The sequence below is a fragment of the Euprymna scolopes genome, chromosome 16, assembly GCF_053919585.1.
Source record: "Euprymna scolopes isolate OS-2025 chromosome 16, ASM5391958v1, whole genome shotgun sequence".
Classification (NCBI taxonomy): Eukaryota; Metazoa; Mollusca; class Cephalopoda; order Sepiida; family Sepiolidae; genus Euprymna; species Euprymna scolopes.
Window position 1 is genome coordinate 21,020,187 of NC_136497.1, and position 19,665 is coordinate 21,039,851.

The window sequence follows — 19,665 nt, forward strand, 5'->3', positions numbered from 1 at the left end:
ACAACATGCGATTTAAACAACAAATCCAATTGCCATTAGCAATGAAATCAAAATATAAAATAATTAGATGCATTAAAATTACACAAAAAATATAAAATAATTAGATGCATTAAAATTACACAAAAAAATATAAAATAAAGCGAAGAATCAGTTTCTAATCTAGCTAAGTCGACAGAACCACAGAATTTGAGTTTGAAACAATTCATGCATTAATCCATAGTCATTTTTGGGGCGCTTCTACACTATTGGGACGAAATCTGAATTTCACATGAAAACTGAATTTCACATGAAAACAATGGTATCTATGTATTCCTCGCATTTTAAAGAGGATTATATAAAAAAATTACGAAAATTAATGAGGTAAAAAATTATTTATTAAGAAAATAAAAAATAGAATTTGATGAAAACGATCATAAGACACAGGACAGTTTAAAAGGGGAGGGGGTAATTTTCTGTTTTGATTTAAATAAGATGGCGGCAATTTTTTACCTGCTAACACGATTAAAGTTGTTTTGCTTAATAATGCAGCAATATTGAGGTAATTTCGACTGCATAATTTGGAACCTACCATTGTTTTTTTTTTTATCTGAAAACTCCATTTATCGATTATGAATTCTTGTTCCAATTCTGTAGAAGCGACTTTTTTTGTTATTGTTTTTAATGGTATAAAATCTTTGGCGATAGAAATATCTTATTTTTAAAATGGACGTGAAAGGCGATAACATATGTAAACCTGTGATTGAATGTATTATTATACATATTGAACCAGTGGCGTAGCAAAGGAGGGGAGAGCGAGAAGAGCGAGCCGCCCCGGGCGGCACGTTTCAGAGGGTGGCATTTTAAGGGGGTAAATATACAAAATAGAAAAAATTAAAACAATAAAAAGCTAACAAAAAATATGTAATTTTAGACCAAAATGAGTTTTAAGGCCGTAAGATGTTTTTATGCTTTATATGTTTAATTGTGTTTTTAAACGGACATTAGAACCTTGATTGTAATTCCATGAAAATACATATTTTGAAGATATTCTGGAATTTTGAAGATTAGCGGATTATTAACAGCCAGCGTAGGAGGGGGGGGGGCAAAAACAGTCGCTACGCCACTGCACTGAACTAACATGGTTACTCGGCATTGTGCGTGTGTAAAATGATATTAGTGGTTAATAAAATAATATATCAATTATATCAATATAAGTTTATCGGAAAATATAAGCATTTACCATTTCGCAACTAATGTATAAATCTAAAATAAACTATTTGCAATTTAATTAATCATTGAAATAAACATATCACGTGTCTTCTGTTCAGATTAGTATTGCCAAAATTCAAATTTTAAGCTTGCAAAAGTTTTACTTTTTTGTCTAACGTCATTTTACAAATGCCGAAATGATATTACAATATTATCTTTTTTTACCTTCAAAATTATAAGACTATGTGTACTTCTTGCATCAACATAACTTTGATAATTACACATTGATTTTTTTTTATTATTCCTGGTTAATTAACTATTTGTTGAAATAAAAATGCTATTCTGTAAAATAAAACGAAACTTCTAAAAACCTACTTGAAAAATAGTTTAATTACGAAATTAAATTCATCAGAATGCATTTCGGTTTCGTAAATGCTTTCCTGTCCTCGTCTAAAACATCATTCAGTCAGTTTACTCATTCTTTTATTCCTCACTTAACCCCTCTCTCTCTCTCTCTCTCTCTCTCTCTCTCTCTCTCTCTCTCTCTACGAGGTTGCCTGTCGATATTAAAATAAATTGTTTTCACTTCGATTTATCGATCTTTCTAGACAAGAAACATTATTGATTTTAGTTTTATAAAGAATCATTTTCTAATGTTACATAAAGAGACCAATTACTTGAATAAAAGAGTTTAAGTGACTCCTTAAAAGTCAGAAGTGACCCTAGAACAGACAAAGCATCATTTTCAAGTTAGGTGACTGTAGGGATTACATTATCGTAATGTATGGTATATAAGACAGTGTGAAATTACTAATATACCATATATTATGACCATGTACTCCCTACAGCCACCTACCTTTAAAATATTGCTGACAAGCCTGCCATAGTTATATAGAATAAGTTAGAGAGAGTTGCAACCGTAGTTGAAGTGAGTGTTTCTAATGATGGAGGCATGAACAGAGCTGAAAGGGAGAAACAGACCAAATATCAAGGTCTCATGTATGATATGAAAAGAAACTGGAATCTTAGGGAGATATCAATCATACCAGTTATTATAGGTGCCACAGGGCTTATGAAGAACCTGAAGTCCTACTTTATTAATATTCCTGGTGAACCAAGTGCAAAAGAGATCCAGACAATTGCACTTAAGGGAAAAACGAGGATACTAAAAAGTGCTCTCGGTTGGTTTAAATAAAAAGTAGGGCAATGTTAGCAGCTGGTTTGGCTGCCCTATACCCAACGTTACAATCTTCAAAGGAAGAAAATTAAAAAAAAAACAAACGAATCTACGTATAACAAGGCTATCCGTCTGCCGTTCTCTCTCTCTCTCACTCATTCTCTCTCTCTTACTCTCTCTCTTCCTCCCTCTATCTTTTTCTCGCACAAGCAAGCCTGCACACACACACACATACGTGCACACACACATACGCGCGCACACACACACTCACACATATCAGTGTCTTTGACTTTTTCTGTGGCTGTTCATCTCTTGTACGTGACGTTGCTCGAACACGTGATTGTGGGTCCCGGGTGTTTAACAAGAGGGAAACTGGCTGGAGTCAGTTGGCGCTGACAGTTGGAAGGTGAACACTTCGTGATTTACTTGTCAACTTACCAGTTGCTGTTATCCGATACACAATTTCTATTATTATACGTAATGGAATAAATTGAGTCTAGATCTTACATCTGTGTAGTGTTGTCCAATCGACGATGTAATAGTAATGGTCCTGTATTAAAACCTAAACATCGGCGTCCAAGTGATTGCATCTAGAGACAATCAATAACCTAAGTTTCCGACGACGACAACGATGCACGTGTAAATCCGTTTGTACACACACTGGCAAATGAAAACATAATATAATTAAATAAATTTAAATATCAAAATCACAAGAAAATTAATTTTGTTAACAAACGGCATCGAAAGTATTTATGAGGTTTAAAGGGTTCAATCGATTTGTTTTAAATAGTATATATTTATTCCTTGAATTTACTTTGCAAAAATGTAAATATTTTTGCAAAAAAAAAAAAAATTATGAGATTAAAAAAAGACGGTGGGGGTGGGGGTGGGGATCATGGAAAAAAACAAAAGAAAAATTATAATTACTCCCAGACAACACCGTGTGTGTACAGTTAGTCGATCTATAAAGTTTTGTATTTGATTTCTGTTTCTAAAAAGAGACGTCGTTCTCAAAAAGTTTATAAGCATTTTTTAATGTTATTACCTGGACATTCGGGTGCGTCACCCAACAGACGGTATACCCTTTTCTTGTGATCATAAGTACAGAAAAGTTCTCTTCTGATGAGTACATATGAATAAGTATAATTGCAAGAGATGGTCACTTTACTTCCATAGGGAACCAAATCCGTTGACGGTTCGATCGATTGCAGATTTGATCTGCCCTTCACCACCGTTTTCACGTTGGAACAGTATTCCACTGAAAAGAAAAAGAAAAAGTTGGAAAATGTTTCAACAGAAAAAATACAAAACGTAAATCTTATTTTAATGTTTAAATCAACACAATACCTCTTTTACAGTAGCGTTGCTTTTCGTCTCCCTTCATATTGATGAAGAACTGATATATTACAAAAGACGGTAATGATGAATAAGTAACAAAAGTACACATTTAGTAGTAAAAGATTCCAATATGACATTGAAAATACACATACGTATAATCATGCCGGCTTGTTTAACGCTATTTTTATATAATTGCTACACATACCCACGAATATATTTACACACACACACACACACACACACACACACACACACACACACACACACAATCATGTTTACACATCATTTCTCGTTAGATGACCGAAGCAAGGTTTAACTTGGTCAGTATCAGGTAGGTAACTAATTGAGAATACCAGGCGCTGTATGTAAGAGGACAATTCCTAGAGCTCCTGCGTCCTACTGGCCTCTATCTGTCTCGATCCTGTCCTGCCGCTGGATAAAACTGGTTGGGAGGAGAGAGAGTGAGACTGGCTTTGCGCAAATCAGCTTCACTTTAAACAAGCTCCCAGCACATTATCTTTAGGACGGTCAAATGGTCTTCCTCGTTCCGACTCACGAACTGTTTGAACTGTTACACATGTACACGCACACACACACACACACACACACACACACACACACACACACACACACACACACACACACACACACACGCAGAAAAAAAACCCAACCTAGTAGCGGAGAGTTTGAATTACCTAGTAGATACAATTCTTAAGTGTCAAAAAATAATACCCCCTATTTTTTTTATTACGCCTGAATGGATCAGAGGGGACTCAAAATTGCATTGTTATGATGACTGAACTTATGCATTCATGACTCGAAAGTTTCATCTTTCTGTTGCAGATATTGACGGCGTAAAACCTTAAGAAAACAACTCCTGTCATGGACATGCGCCAGAAGAAGAGACGAATTCGCTTCATGTAGAAAAAATCGAGCGATCAACATTCAACGGCGGTTATTAAACGTTTACGAAGTCGATGCAGTTAATGTCAACTCAATTAGGGGATGGGTTCGTCAATTTCAAAGTGGCGACAGAGATGTGAGTGACCAAGCGTATTCCGAACTTTATAATCGACGCATCAAAAGAGGCTGGCAAAAGTGCATTGAAAATGGTGGTAACTATGTCAAAATAAATTCTGGAACGCAAATGATCACTCGTTTTAACTGTACTATTCCCGTCTTCGTAGCTGTTTTGAGTTTGAAAAAATAGGAGGTATTACTTTTGGAACGACCCTCATATGAAATATTTTACTGGTCAATTTTGGAGAGCAAAGGCAATGTTTTTTACCTCTATTCTATTTCGAACATTTAAGAGGTAGATGAGAATTTTGATTAAAGATTCCGAAATTTACGTATCTCATACAGAGATCAAATATTACGCTTAGAAGGGGGCTTCTTGATTTCTGAGAAATAGTTGAAGTAAAACAAAATAACACACTGCAATGAATCAAGTAATATTTAAGAAACAACAACAACAACAACAACAACAACAAAAAAAAAAAAAAAAAAAAAAAAACAACGGCCGTCAAATTGACAGAAATGCAAAAAGTCATTTGGATTATTCGGATTACTGTTCTCATCTTGGATGTTATTCTTACAATGTTTCGGCCGATGTAACCCCCGACCTTTTTCAAGTGCATTGTGTTGAACTCGGGTATCGTTTTGTGGAACTGTTTCCTGAATAATGTTTTTTTTCTTTTTACTTTGCAAAACTGAGTCATGTTCTCCATAGTCAAAAACAAAAACATTTTCCTCTACAAAACAATCAAACCATTAATCACAATTAAATATTTGAAGATATTTAACTTGAAGCATAAAAACTTTTACCAAAATTACCGGATTTGATATTAATGTGAGGACGATTAATCGGAATCCAAATAAGGAATCGGAAAAATCGGAACTTTTTAGAGTATCGGAATCGGTACCGTAAAAATTTGTGCATATTTTTCGATGCCAAAAACGATTCCTTTAATTATTTTTTTCTATTTGATTTTGTTTGAAGCAAAACATTCTACTGCTGGTAGTAATAATTAAATAATAAATATTTATTGATCTCAAACTACCACTAAAGATCTCCCCCACCCCACAAATGTATTTTTACGTTGGAGAAAATGTCATACATTTATTTAACATGTTTTTTTTTTTTACGGTAATCTAGAAAAAATGATAACTTTATTGTTAAATATTTAGAGATTTATAAAGAATTGAAATCGATAATTGTATCGGAATCGGGAATTTCGTACGGAATCGGTAATTGTATCGGAATCGGGAAACATGTTAGAATCATCCCATCGCTAGTTTATATGCCGCAAAGCAAAACAAAACATAAACAACCGTAAAAAAAAGTAAAAAGAAATCTCCATTGGAAGTTAAATTGTAAGTTTAACCAACGTTTGCAGGAAGACGAAGTAGGAAAAGGAGCCAGATGGATCCAGCCTCGTGAGTGTTGAACATTGAAGTCAACAGACGTACTTTTTAGGCTCTTCCACAACTGATACACGAATAGCCAGGAAGGCACAACAATCTAGATGAACTTGCTGTAAAGCAGCAACAAAATAATACGCAGCTCACAGAAAATAATGGAATTTATTTTTCAAAACTGCTTCACTTATTACAACTAAAAAAAAGAGAAAAGAAATATATCAACATTACTACGACAACTATTCCACAGACAGACATCACAGCTAATTGAGCCGACTACCCACAACGTGTCAACAAGACAACAGCTGTTTATATTAACCGACAATCTATTAAGGTCAAAAGAATTCCTTATCTAATGTTACAAATTATTTGGAACCCTGTTTCGCTCATCTACTTCCCAGCTAGCTACAACATGGTCATCTTTAAGTACAAAGTTCTTGTTGAGTTGTTCCCTTAAATAATCAAATTCTTCTAAATTTCCACCACTACCGATCATAACACTGACCACTGTATATTCATGAACCCTTATCTTCGAGTGGCCTTCAGGCCTAGATAAGTGCTGACTCTCTTGTAAAAAAAGATTCTGCTTGACTCACGTTCACATGAAGGTGCTTCATAATCCCATTGACCACTGGCTAAGCAGGTCAGTCTGTGCCGTCCGACGAGGCGATAACCTATTTCGCACGTGTACTCTGCCACTGATCCGTAGTAAAAACTTTTTGCGGAAGTCATCAACAGTGAATTAGCATGCACGGCCGGCGCGGGACACAGGACCTCTGCAAAATAACAACAAATAAAATATATTAATCAATGCTAAGAAGCGTATGAAAAAAAACAAACAAACAAACAAAAAACATAACAATTATATTAATCAATAGATCGACATTCGTTGTTTTTTTTTCTTGGATTCAGAAATTTAAAAAAAAGAGCAAATATGGCATGCGATCCTTTTTGTGTCTTGCACGCAACTATGCCCCCCCTCTTGCCAAACTTTCACGAAAAACACTCGTCTAGTTGAAACCACTATCAATAATTTCCCCCACTCTTTATCTGTGCCTAAACCTAAACGTAGATTCCATGAATAAAGCTTCTTTCTTAGAACTGCACGCCAGTGGAACTCTCTATCGGTTCCCTGCTTTCCAGCCGACAACAATATGGTCGTCTTCAAGTCCAACTTAAAAAAATTCTTGATCTGCCATCCCATTAAGTAATCCAATTTACCAAATTCCTACTACTAACGATTACTACGATATTGTACCATTGACTACCGTACACTCACTAAACCTTATGCTTGAATTGCCTCTGGGTGACTCCTATGTAAAATAAATAAATAAATTATAATCACAATTACAAAAAAAAAAGCGAGGTTCACAATTAAACAGCAAAAAAATATAAACCACCAAAAAGGGTTCTTTCGTGATTCATGCAGCGACCCTGCTGTTTTAACAGCGTTAGCGACCACGGCTCTCCAACTTGTAGAACAGTTGTAACCTCGGAAAGACAAGTAAAGGCGGTAGTCTCCCTTTGCTTTCCGTCTTGATTCGGGGCGCATCTCTCCTCATGAGTTAAATGCGCCCTCCAGATACCAACCTGGAAATTTATACGACTCGGCGCGGTACATACAGCGCCTAACCCTCTCAAATGGTCACCCATCTGGTAGTGAGCAGGTTCATCGTTGCTTAACTTCGGTGATCTGGCGAGAACCGGTGTGTCAACATGATTGTGCCGTATATATTGTATCGCATACATTGTGTCGTGGTTCACATAAATAAATAAATAAAAAACGGTATAATAAATATGGATATCCCACTCAACTAACTACAGCCACTATGCATGATTCCCCCCACACTCTATCTGTGCTTAAATCTAAATACAGATTCCATGAACAAAGCTTTTTTTTCTAAGAACTGCCTGCGTTTGGAATACTGTTCCGCTATCTTGCTTCCTGATTGAATGCAATTGGTAGCCTTCAACTCCAATATAAACAAGTTCTTGTTGAGCAGTCCCCATAAATAATCAAAATTTTCCAATTTAAACCATTTACGATTGCTAAAATACCACCTTACATTCATTGGTTCTCGCTTGACAGATGCGTTTCAGACAAAGCTGCTATATCGATGGTTAAACTTTGTAGCTCATTCATAATCAGTGCCGTTTGTCGCTCTGAACGTGCATTTTTTCCAGATCAAGAAGAGTTCTGACGTTCCAACAGCTTATGTTCGGGTTCATCTTAGTTCCTGTAAATTTCTTATTTGTTATTCCTGCTGTAGTGAATCGCCGTTAGCCGCAGTAAGCTAATAAGCTTGGTTCCGATAGGCAATTTTTAGCATACCTTTTCTTACACCATCCCATACAATGGGTGAGCAGCGCTATCCCTAAATAGGGCTGCTCGGTCACAGTTATAAATGGATAGGTTTCTCATTGGTTACAAAATATATACAATGGCATCTAAATAATATAGTATTTTACCGACATATTTTATAATTTATCTATTCTTGTGATTTTTCTACTTTGTTTTAGTGGACATTGAACTTTTTCGGATATTGTTGGGGTTTATTTTCTCAGTATCCACAGGATTCGGTTCATATAAGATTAGATTTCTTTTTTATTTTTTTATGCCGTATGACATGACTTAAAATAAACATTGCATGGAAACAGCTGTAAACGACTTTAATAACTTTGTACATACTCTGTATTTGCGACATGGTTTGAAAATTATTTGAATCATCAAACACACACATACACACACACAAATATATATGTGTGTGCGTGTGTGTGTGTTTTAAAAAAAACATGAAAATGTGTTTGTTAAAATAAAATTTATTTCAATCTGAACTTTCAAAATTGACATTTTCTTTGTTAAAGCAAAATGTTTATTTTATTTTTTTGCTTTTTATTGTCCGATATTAAAGTTGATTTCTTGGTATAAGAAAGTATAATCCGGTTGACATAATTGATTTATGCATATGTTATTATTCTGTTAAGTCTACTTTATTTTCGATTGATATTTGATTATAAAACAAGCCTCATAATTTAAAGCAAGCTTCGTTCCTAAAAGACTTGTAAATGTTTATGTACAACAAATAAATTGTATTATTCGTTCTATAAAGGATCATATTATTGCATCCCGTTTTATATACATTTTTTTAAACGTTCGCTTAGCTCAAACGAGATACAATGTGACTGAGACATAAAGTGAGGAATTGGGCTGCGAAATGTTTTATTTATATTATATTTAAACTTCTGCATGTTGATACAGTGAGGAAAAACAGGAAGCAAGAAGGTAATTCAAAAGACTAGCAGTTTGAAAAATGAAAACAATAAGAGTAGAAAGCCCGCCGGCATCCGGGGAACTCCGCTATGAAGTTTCGAAACAACGTGACTTCAGAGCGGGGATTTGCTGTCTTTTGATTGTCTGGCGACGCTTTAAGCAGAGCAGAAGAATTCGAGGTATTGTTCTCTATAGGGGCAGGTACGCATAATCTATCTACTTGTAGTGGAACTATCCGCCTGTCGCTCTCTCTCTCCCTCTCTCTCTTTCTCTCTCTTTTATACACACGTGCATCCCCTTGTCTTTGACTTTTTTTCTGTAACTCTTCATCTCTTTGTAATTGACGCATGCATTTTCACTTATTTTTATTCGAAAGTAATTTTCTTATAAAATTAATTAATCTATATTTATAAAAGTGAAAATGTGTGTGTGTGTGTGTGTGTGTGTCTGTACATTTTACTACCAAACTGCTATGTCAATTTTCAGTCTACAGACTCGAGATTTGACATAAAGGGTATTGAGATTTGGGAAAATCTTTTTAATCGGTTTTCGGCCAGAAATTTGATTGTCCAGGGCTCAGAGTTCAATGATTTGACCTTAGAAAACTCTACCAAACTCCTGCGCTAATACTTGAAATTTTAAATGTAGGTTACTTGGGCATGGATCAAACTTTTTAATTTGATTTGAGCCCAAAAAATAAATGTTAAGCGGTCCAAATTGGGGTCAAAGTTAAAAAAAATTGACATCTGCGGTCTCTACCAAATTACTCAATTTTTGGTCTAAACATTTGAAATTTTACATAACGGGTATTCAGAAATAGAGCAAGCTTTTTAATCGGTTTGGGTCGAAACTTTGAGCTGCCAAGGGGGTCAAAGATGAAAAGATTTGATGTTTGCGGTGTCTAGCAAACTACTCAGCCAATTTTGGGTCTAAATATTTGAAATTTATACATAACGGGTATTCAGACATGCTGCAAGCATTTTTATCAGTTTTGGGGCGAAAATTTGACTGCCAAAAGGTCAAAGTTGAAAGAGTTGACCTTTGCAGATTCTATCAAATTTCTCCGCCAATTTTAGGTCCAAACACTTTAAAATTTAGATGTAGGTAACTTGGACATGGGTAAAACTTTGTATTATGATTTGAGACCAAAATAATAAATGTTAAGAGGTCAAAATTTGGGTCAAAGTTTTTAAAAAATTGACGTCTGCGGTTTCTACGAAATTACTGAGACAATTTTAGGTCTAGACATTTGAAATCTTACATAAAGTATATTCACACGTGGGGTAAGTTATGAAGAATATATAATGCCCGAGCAAAGCCGGGCGGAACTTGTAGTTATAAATAAACTGGAAAAATGATCAGTTATGTGTTTTAACTAGTGGTTAGAAAAATATGTTAACTTATTTCAAAATTGCCAATAAATTTAAGAAATATATATCTATATATATTTTAACTAAGCTAATTAAAAACATTGCTTGCATTATGAAAGAGAAATAAATAAGATTGTAATTTATTGCCTCATGTAGTGGTTCCTGGGGACGTCGCTAATATTGGAAGGTTTCCACGAAAATAAAAAGGTTGAGAAAACTTGGGATAGAAACATATACTTACTTATACAATCATGTTGGGGAATGTATCCAATCGATTGAATATTGGATGGTATCAGAATTGACATTCGCGAAATTTCCGTGAGGTTTCGTGGGTAAAGCCAAAATCCTTCGGAACATGCGCAGTAATAACTGCCTTGGGTATTGATGCAGGTTTGATGGCAACCAGCATTTCTGTCTGCGCATTCATTTATATCTGTAATGAAAATGGAATACTTAAAATATATGAACTGACTATCATGCACTCTATAATAAAGTCTAACGTGTCTTACTTTTGTATCTATATCAATATTTATTCAGTCATGAAAAAGTTAGCGAGTAATAAACTGTCGGACGACACCATTTCAAGTGCTTCGGGTAAACAGGAAAGCAAACAGTAAATAAATACTTCATCCTCCGTCACTTTATAATCATGATGAGACGCTTTCTTTTATGCCTTCTTTCTATACAGATTGATACGATTTTTCTTTGTCAGAACTTTCCAGATTAAGACGTTCTTCTTCTTTTTTGTTTAAAGCTTTATCGATTGAGACAGCTTTCCTCTTGTTTATTGCCCTGTAATATTTTTGTACTAATCACCTATAAAGTCCAAAAGCTACTCGAGAATAAAGGTTAAAAAGATGTGTGGACTGTCAGTTGAATGTTGAAGTATATTATGAGAAGATTGAAAATAATGGACCGAATAAAAAATTGATTATCTATAAGGACAATTTTTGGAAATGAAATATGCTGTTAGGTGATTATTTGCGCACGTTCATGTTCCTAACGTATTAAACTGATGATTTTGAAGTTGAGTTTTAATTAATAAACACTCATGCACAACGAGGCATACATGATCACGTGACTTGAAGTTTCATAAAGTTTATAGAATCAACTCCAATTCCAATCAGGTGTTTTTTATGGTTTTATGCTATTTTCTGAGAATCGTTTATAACACGAAGCCTAATCTTAAAAACACCAACTGATTGGAGACGGAAGTAATTTTATAAAATTACCGAAATTCTTATAAAGCGTTTAATTAGATAAAAAAAAAGTTTATTTTTTTCGATATTATTATATTTGAATCACGTGTTTACATATTTAATTCATAATAATTGATTAAGAATATGAAACAAATTAGAATATGGGCGAATTCTGATCACCCAGTGTAGCTTACGTATTATAATAAAGTCCTATTCCTGTCTGTTTGTCTGTTTGTTCACAATTTCATTAATATGTACAAAAGGTACAGTTTCACAAATTAAATTTCATACTGAAAACAGACGTTTACACACTTCCATTCCAGCATGACTTATATATATATATATATATATATATATATATATATATATATATATATATATATATATATATATATATATATATATATATTAGACATTAAGAGGAGATTATAGATAGATATATAAACTTTGGATCTGGCGTTGTCCGTTGTCGATGCAATTGCTCGATTCTATCTAGTTCTGGGTTCTAGCTTTATCTTGAAAGGTGTATGTGAACGGGAATTTATATATATATATATATATATATATATATATATATATATATATATATATACTATTTATTCAAAAGAAAATCTACATTCCTAAAGTAACCTCATTTACATAATACATAAAAAAATCTATTTTGATAGTTATTTGCATTTTAATAATTGTTTCTTCTAATAAAATTGTTTTAATTGTTCTAATATAATTCAAAGTTAATTAGTTTAATTTATTTTTAATTTAATCCATTTTCAATTATTATTCGACGACTCCGATTGCCTTTAAAAACGGAAGTAAGTTTATTTATTCAAGTTGTAAGAGTTATTTCCCCTTTAAAACATAAGAGTCATTTCCCGTTTAATTTAACGGGAAAATCGTGAGAAGTTTGGATATTTGCTGTATCCTAAATAGTACATGACTAAACCCTCCGCACACCAATATGTTTCAGCCTGGCAACGCCGGTTATATGTATTTTACTGATATTTAATTCAGTTTACTGATATTTCATTCCAAAATTTATAACGTTATACTTACCGACACAAATATCTCCTTCCTTTTTGAATCCGCTGTTGCAGTTACATTTATAACTGCCAACTGTATTGACACACACCTGATTCAAATGACACGGCATTTTCAAACATTCGTTTTCATCTGTAAAAAAATAAATCATTCCTTTATATCTATTGCAGAAACATGAATGACATTTAGACATCATTATAGGTTCTATTTATTTTGTATATCTCTGTGTACAGTTTACATTAATCAAAACCCATTCGTGTAAAAAAAAACTACTGAGTCGATTAAAAACACCTTCAAATAATGGATGGATTTCTATTAAATCGCACACACTTCAGCTAAAACCATTCGCTACACTTCCTTTTTTTTTGTTGTTGTTTGTTTGTACGTTGATTATATTATTTTCGATTTCTCATTATTTTCTCACCAAATAAATGATAAACATTAATGCGTTCCTTGAGTCTACCTTCGCTCATCTACTGTAGACATTATCCTCAACGCATCACCTCATATATATATATATATATATATATATATATATATATATATATATATATATATATATATATATATATATATATATCGCATATGAAAAAAAACCCGCTTGCCTGTTTCCCTCCCGACTTCAACCTGGATGTCTTTAAGTCCAACACAAACAAATTCCTGATGAACCGCCCCCCCCCTAAGTAATGACACCTTACCAATTCTCCAATACTATTGCTACACTATCCCTTTGATTACTGTACACACAATAACCCTTATCCCTGAGTGGCCATTGGGCCTTGATAAGTGGTGAACTCCATGTAAAAAAAAACCCTCTTCACTTAATCGTTAAATCAAACATTAAAAATGCATGTATATATATATATATATATATATATATATATATATATATATATACATGTGTGTGTGCGTGTGTGCGTGTGTGTGTGCGCGTGTGTGTGTGTATAATGGTTGTATAAATTGGTTTCCTAGATGTGCATCCAATGAAACCCGCGTGATTTTCAAGAGTGCTCAATGAAAGACAGAGCTGGTATATAGTATGTTTATTACACAAACATTATTGGTTACATTATTGGTTGCATACATGTTTCAGTGGAATCCTAATTCAAAGAGACCACTTCATCAGCTCAAAGAAGGGGCGTGGCCTGATTAAGTGATCTGTTTGAATTGGGATTCCACCGTGGTTACAGTGGTAACGTCACCAGCTTTGAATGCTAAAGTTTTGTCTTCGATTTCAATTCTAACTGATAGCATCGAAATACTTTTGTTTTAGTTTTTAAATGACGACCTCTATAATGATATATAAGAAAGAATATATATATATATATATATATATATATATATATATATATATATATATATATATATATTTGTTTCGGTGGCGGACGTTTGACAAAGCTATTGATTTGAGCACATCCCATTTCTCTTGATACAAAAGTGACAAGGAAAGAGTAGGCTGAACGAGCATAGAAAGATCTATGAGAAATAGAAGATAGAATAGCTTATATAATATAGTAACTGTTATCTCCTTGTTCGCAACGTATGTTTATCCCCAAACAAATGTAATTATTTGGGTTAATTTTTTTTTCTGAAATGCAATGTTTTTATTGGATCAGTATTGAATAAATATTATGGTTTCCATAGTTACCGTCACAGTGAGGGATGTCGTCAAAATGACCATCGTGATTGCAGGTGAGTTGTTGCCCGAATTTGAACTGAGTTCCTCGAATGAAATAGCCGGGATGGCAAGAGACATTAACGGACTGACTATAATAAACCGGACCCGATGATTTAACGTCAGCGTTGGCAATACTTGGCAAAGAACACTTTTTGGCTGCAAAGATAAAACAAGAATTATTTTAATTTAAAATGATTTAAAGAATATTTTTTCAGCATCATACATTCGCAATCTACTAATGTTAGAGAATGGATAGAGAGAGAGAGAGAGGGGGGTGGTAAATTATATTGTAGACACGTTGACTGGAAGTCAGGATCATCTGACCGGATTGCGTGTGAGTCACGTGATCAGGTTAGCTGAATCGAGGAGATTTGGTTTGGACTTAGAAGGCGACGGACGGCTTCACAGACGTCTCCTCCCCTTCACTGGGGGGGGGGGGCTGATGTGTGTAGAAATGAGACCAAGAGAAACCATGCAAGCCAGAAATTCGCTTTCCATCCTTCTGCGAGAATCTGGAAAGTGAATAAACTATAAAACCAATCCATCGTTTTGGAGTGATTGAATCTTCGTCCAAACAGGTACCAGTTTCCCTCCAAGACACGAGATGAATCCAGATAGACTAACATCGACGACGCAGAAAGTATGTCCGAAAATACATGTAACACACACGCACACATCGGCATATAAACATATCATTTGATAGACTGACCACTAGACGATCACACACGATCCCCTTTTTGATACAACAACACAACACTAATACACTAAAACTGTGTCAGTAAAAGTTCGTTTCAGTAAAACTTTTTTACACACTTTTATATCACAAAATAAATGCCAAAATATATCTTAAGTCTGGAATTGGGTTATGTTTTAAAAAAAAAAACTCCGTTTGATTTGTTATAGTTAATCATCTATATATTAATAAGATAGCGTGTGTGTTATTTTCTGTGTCATGCTTACATCCGGGTCGTTTAATTGTTATGTACTTCCATTTCTTGTCATAAATAATTTTACTAAGAATTCTTCATAAGTTTTGGTTTCAGTTTCGATTGTAGCTGATGGCGCTTAAGTCATCTATTTTCTTTTATGACTAATTTATCAAGAATTTTTGGTTTCGGCTTCGATTATAACTGATGGCACTACTGTAAACTATTTTTTTATAAATAATTTTATCAAGAATTCTTTATAAGGTTTGGTTTCAGTTTCGATTATGGCTGAAGGAATTCCAGTTATATATATATATATATATATATATATATATATAAATGTATATATATATATTAGTTATAATTTCGATTTCAATAGAAGCTAATGCATCCAAGTCATATGGATATACTTTTTTTTTTTTTGAAATCGCAACTTTATAATATATAAAAATCGACAGAACATTAACTCTATAATAATATATACAAAATCTGCAAGAATTAACATATCATATTTAAGCGTACTTTATGACTGGGCTTTGCCTGGTGTTCGTGCTAGCTTAGATACGTTTACAGTTTTAACAAAAAAGCTATAATTATATCAGAGCGTCTCCATTTACACTGAACAACTATAGAATGCCAGCATCAATCTATTACACATGAATGAGTCCCCTGTGCAATTTCCACAGATCCCGCTAGTAATTTATAAATAACTGAACAATTCACCAACCTCTCTTTGGATTATTAATGCATTTCTTTCGCCCCTCTCACTCTCTATCGACTAAAGTACTCTCTAGTATTACCTAATGTTTTTGTGAATATTTAGAGAAAGAGTGACTCTCTTTTTTCTCAGCGTGGTCATTTAATTTACATAGATATGTTTTTCATCATCATGAGTTGCATCTTCCGCTTGGTGCAGATTGCGAACTCACGTGACTTATTTTTTTGCCATTCCTTCCGATCCAGGGCAAGTTGGTTGATGGACGCCCAACTGTTAAGAGATGTCCAATCAAAATAATTTCCTCTCGACTTTCTCCTTGGCTTTCTTTTGCCTCTTTTGCCTTCTAACATACTCCCAAAGCATAACTTCGACAAGCTAGTGCTTGATCGCCATGGCCAAAAGGTTTAAGAGTTTTACTTTTGATTTTATCAAATAGAGAGGGTAGGAAAGTAGTTTGACGAAGGGTGGATATTTTTTTAATTTTTTTTCGATCAGGCGATGTCCTGTAATGCAACGCATTGCGTGATTTTGAAACACCTCAATGCGATTGGCTAGTTGTTTTGTCCATGTGATGCAATAAAGGCCATATAAAACTACTGGGCGGACTTTAATTAAGTAAACTTTTACATTAACTGTTATCGGCACCCTTTTCTGATTTTCGAATGGTGCTGTATTGTTGGAAAGCCGCCCGACCCAGCCAGCCCGATTCTGTGTTTCAATGTCGTTCCGTGATTACTGGAGAAAGGCAGTTTATGTCTTTAAATATATTAATTGGGTGATCTTTTTGATGGGTTTACTGTGAATAGTCATATGTAGATTAAACTGTGATTTAGCTGTAGACATACATTCTGTTTTCTCTAGGTTTATTTCTAATCCTTACTCCTTTGCAATCTTTTGCTAATACATTAACAAAAACTTGAAGCTTATGCATGCATTTATTAACAAGAGTGATGTCATCAGCGTAGTAGAAGTTGGAGAGGATTTATCCACCTATAGAAAAACCGCATTGGAAGGTCACTTCTGTCTTAAGTGTAACAGCAGTTAGTGCAAAACAGAACAGGATTGCTACATGCCCTTTTTTATGTTTACGGAGTGGTTGAACCGAGGTCAGTTTTTATGAAAGCCTGTGGTCCGTGATATATTTGTATATACCACAAAAAACTATGTAAATTAGATAGTAAGATAATAAATCTCTGGAATTCTACATAAGAAATAATAATAATAATAATAATAATAATAATAATAATAATAATAATAATAATAATAATAATAATAATAATAATAATAAAATGACTTACTAATTATAGTTATGTAAAAAGAATGTCATAAAAACCATGTGTCTAACCTCCCCAAAAGAAGATAAATAAAATAATTAACACAAAATGTATTGATAAATCTTTGAAGATGACATGTGTGAATGCTCCTAGTGAGTATAATAATGATATAGAAGAAAAAGGATGAGAGGAAATAGATAAAATAATTAACAAAAAAATGTATTCATAAAGGTATGTTATAGAAGTATACGTCATGATTCTGAGGCCATCACTTCCATGAATAGCCCCACGACGTTTAGACGTAATTATATGAGTAACTCTTAGTAAATCCATTGTTCTTTAAATGCCTGGATAAGCTTATCCCATAACTGGCATAAAATAATCCAGTGACTATAAATAAATAATATTTATGATTTTCTTATTTAAGACAAACTTTTGAATTTAAAATGTTTATAAATAGTTGAGTAATACGGGATAATCAGGTTAACACACCGTTCTTGTCAGATCACTGAAGTTAAGTTACAATGAGCCTGGCCAGTACCAGATGGGTAACCCATTTATGAATACTAGGCGCTATATAGTGCAGCTGAATGGCGCTACTGTCAAAAGAAAAGTAAGGCACCTCCTTCACTCCGTTAGTCTCTAGGAAGCCCTTGGGCAAGCCGAGAACCCACTAGAGCTCTCCGATCAAGGTGAGGTGAATTCGTGGAAAGAAGGTGACTGACGTAATACATAAGCAATCAGGAATCATGGTCTCATATCTCGTTGTGCTGAGCAGAATATTCCTTTGGTTACAATGGTCAGGACAATCGCCCAGTATGAGCACTGGTCGGACAGAAAGAACTACAGCCTACTGTTTGTATAACTGCAAGAGAAAGCTACAGCTATGCATCAAACACTTTCGAGAAACAGCGTGAATAAGTTTCTGAATGATGAGCAACAATGAATTCATGAATGGCTCGAAGGAGATAGACAGATGGGAAGTCATACATGTCACTGCCTGTATTAGACAGAACACCATTTGAATATATGAATAAATGGTTTAAATTCAAAAAAAAAAAAAAAAAAAAGAGAGAGAAACGTCGATGATAACCGATATTTTTTTTTGTACATACTTTCACAGACCGGCGGCGGTGACGACCACGAAGAAGATGCATTACAAATAATGGTTTCCGCGCCAATCAAATGAAAACCTTTCTGGCAGGAGAAGGTCACGATGGAACCATAATTATTAGCGTCGCTCTCCAGCATGTTGAGCATTGAAGTCGGCATCAGCTTTAGGCACATCATTTCTGTAAGAAAGCAATTCACAATAAAAAAGCCATATTGAAACAAATAATAGAATTCAATTAAAAGAAATTTAGCATATGAGTTTCATTCTGATTATTTTTATTATTTGCATTATTTTTATTATTTGCATTATTTTTATTATTTGGATTATTTTTATTATTTGCATTATTTTTATAATTTGGATTATTTTTATTATTTGGATTATTTTTATTATTTGCATTATTTTTATTATTTGGATTATTTTATTATTTGGATTATTTTCATTATTTGGATTATTTTTATTATTTGGATTATTTTATTATTTGGATTATTTTTATTATTTGGATTATTTTTATTATTTGGATTATTTTTATTATTTGCATTATTTTTATTATTTGGATTATTTAATTATTTGGATTATTTTATTATTTGGATTATTTGGATTATTTTATTATTTGGATTATTTTCATTATTTGGATTATTTTTATTATTTGGATTATTTTATTATTTGGATTATTTTTATTATTTGGATTATTTTTATTATTTGGATTATTTTTATTATTTGGATTATTTTTATTATTTGGATTATTTTTATTATTTGGATTATTTTTATTATTTGGATTATTTTTATTATTTGGATTATTTTATTATTTGGATTACTTTTATTATTTGGATTATTTTTATTATTTGGATTATTTTTATTATTTTTATTATTTTTATTATTTGGATTATTTTTATTATTTGGATTATTTTATTATTTGCATTATTTTTATTATTTGCATTATTTTTATTATTTGC

The 19,665-nt window shown here is 33.3% G+C and overlaps 1 protein-coding gene across 1 annotated transcript in view; it reads right to left on the bottom strand.

Moving 5' to 3' along the window:
* The window catches only part of LOC145296308 (CUB and sushi domain-containing protein 2-like), a 120,592-nt gene that overhangs the window by 35,632 nt on the left and 65,295 nt on the right, over window positions 1-19,665 (bottom strand). Inside the window, exons 15-20 of the mRNA XM_080142508.1 lie at window positions 18,714-18,890; window positions 14,651-14,836; window positions 13,018-13,134; window positions 11,007-11,198; window positions 6,721-6,900; window positions 3,411-3,623 (exon numbers count right to left, since the gene is read on the bottom strand). Coding sequence (XP_079998634.1) covers window positions 3,411-3,623; window positions 6,721-6,900; window positions 11,007-11,198; window positions 13,018-13,134; window positions 14,651-14,836; window positions 18,714-18,890 — 1,065 coding nt within the window. The remainder of the gene's footprint in view (window positions 1-3,410; window positions 3,624-6,720; window positions 6,901-11,006; window positions 11,199-13,017; window positions 13,135-14,650; window positions 14,837-18,713; window positions 18,891-19,665) is intronic.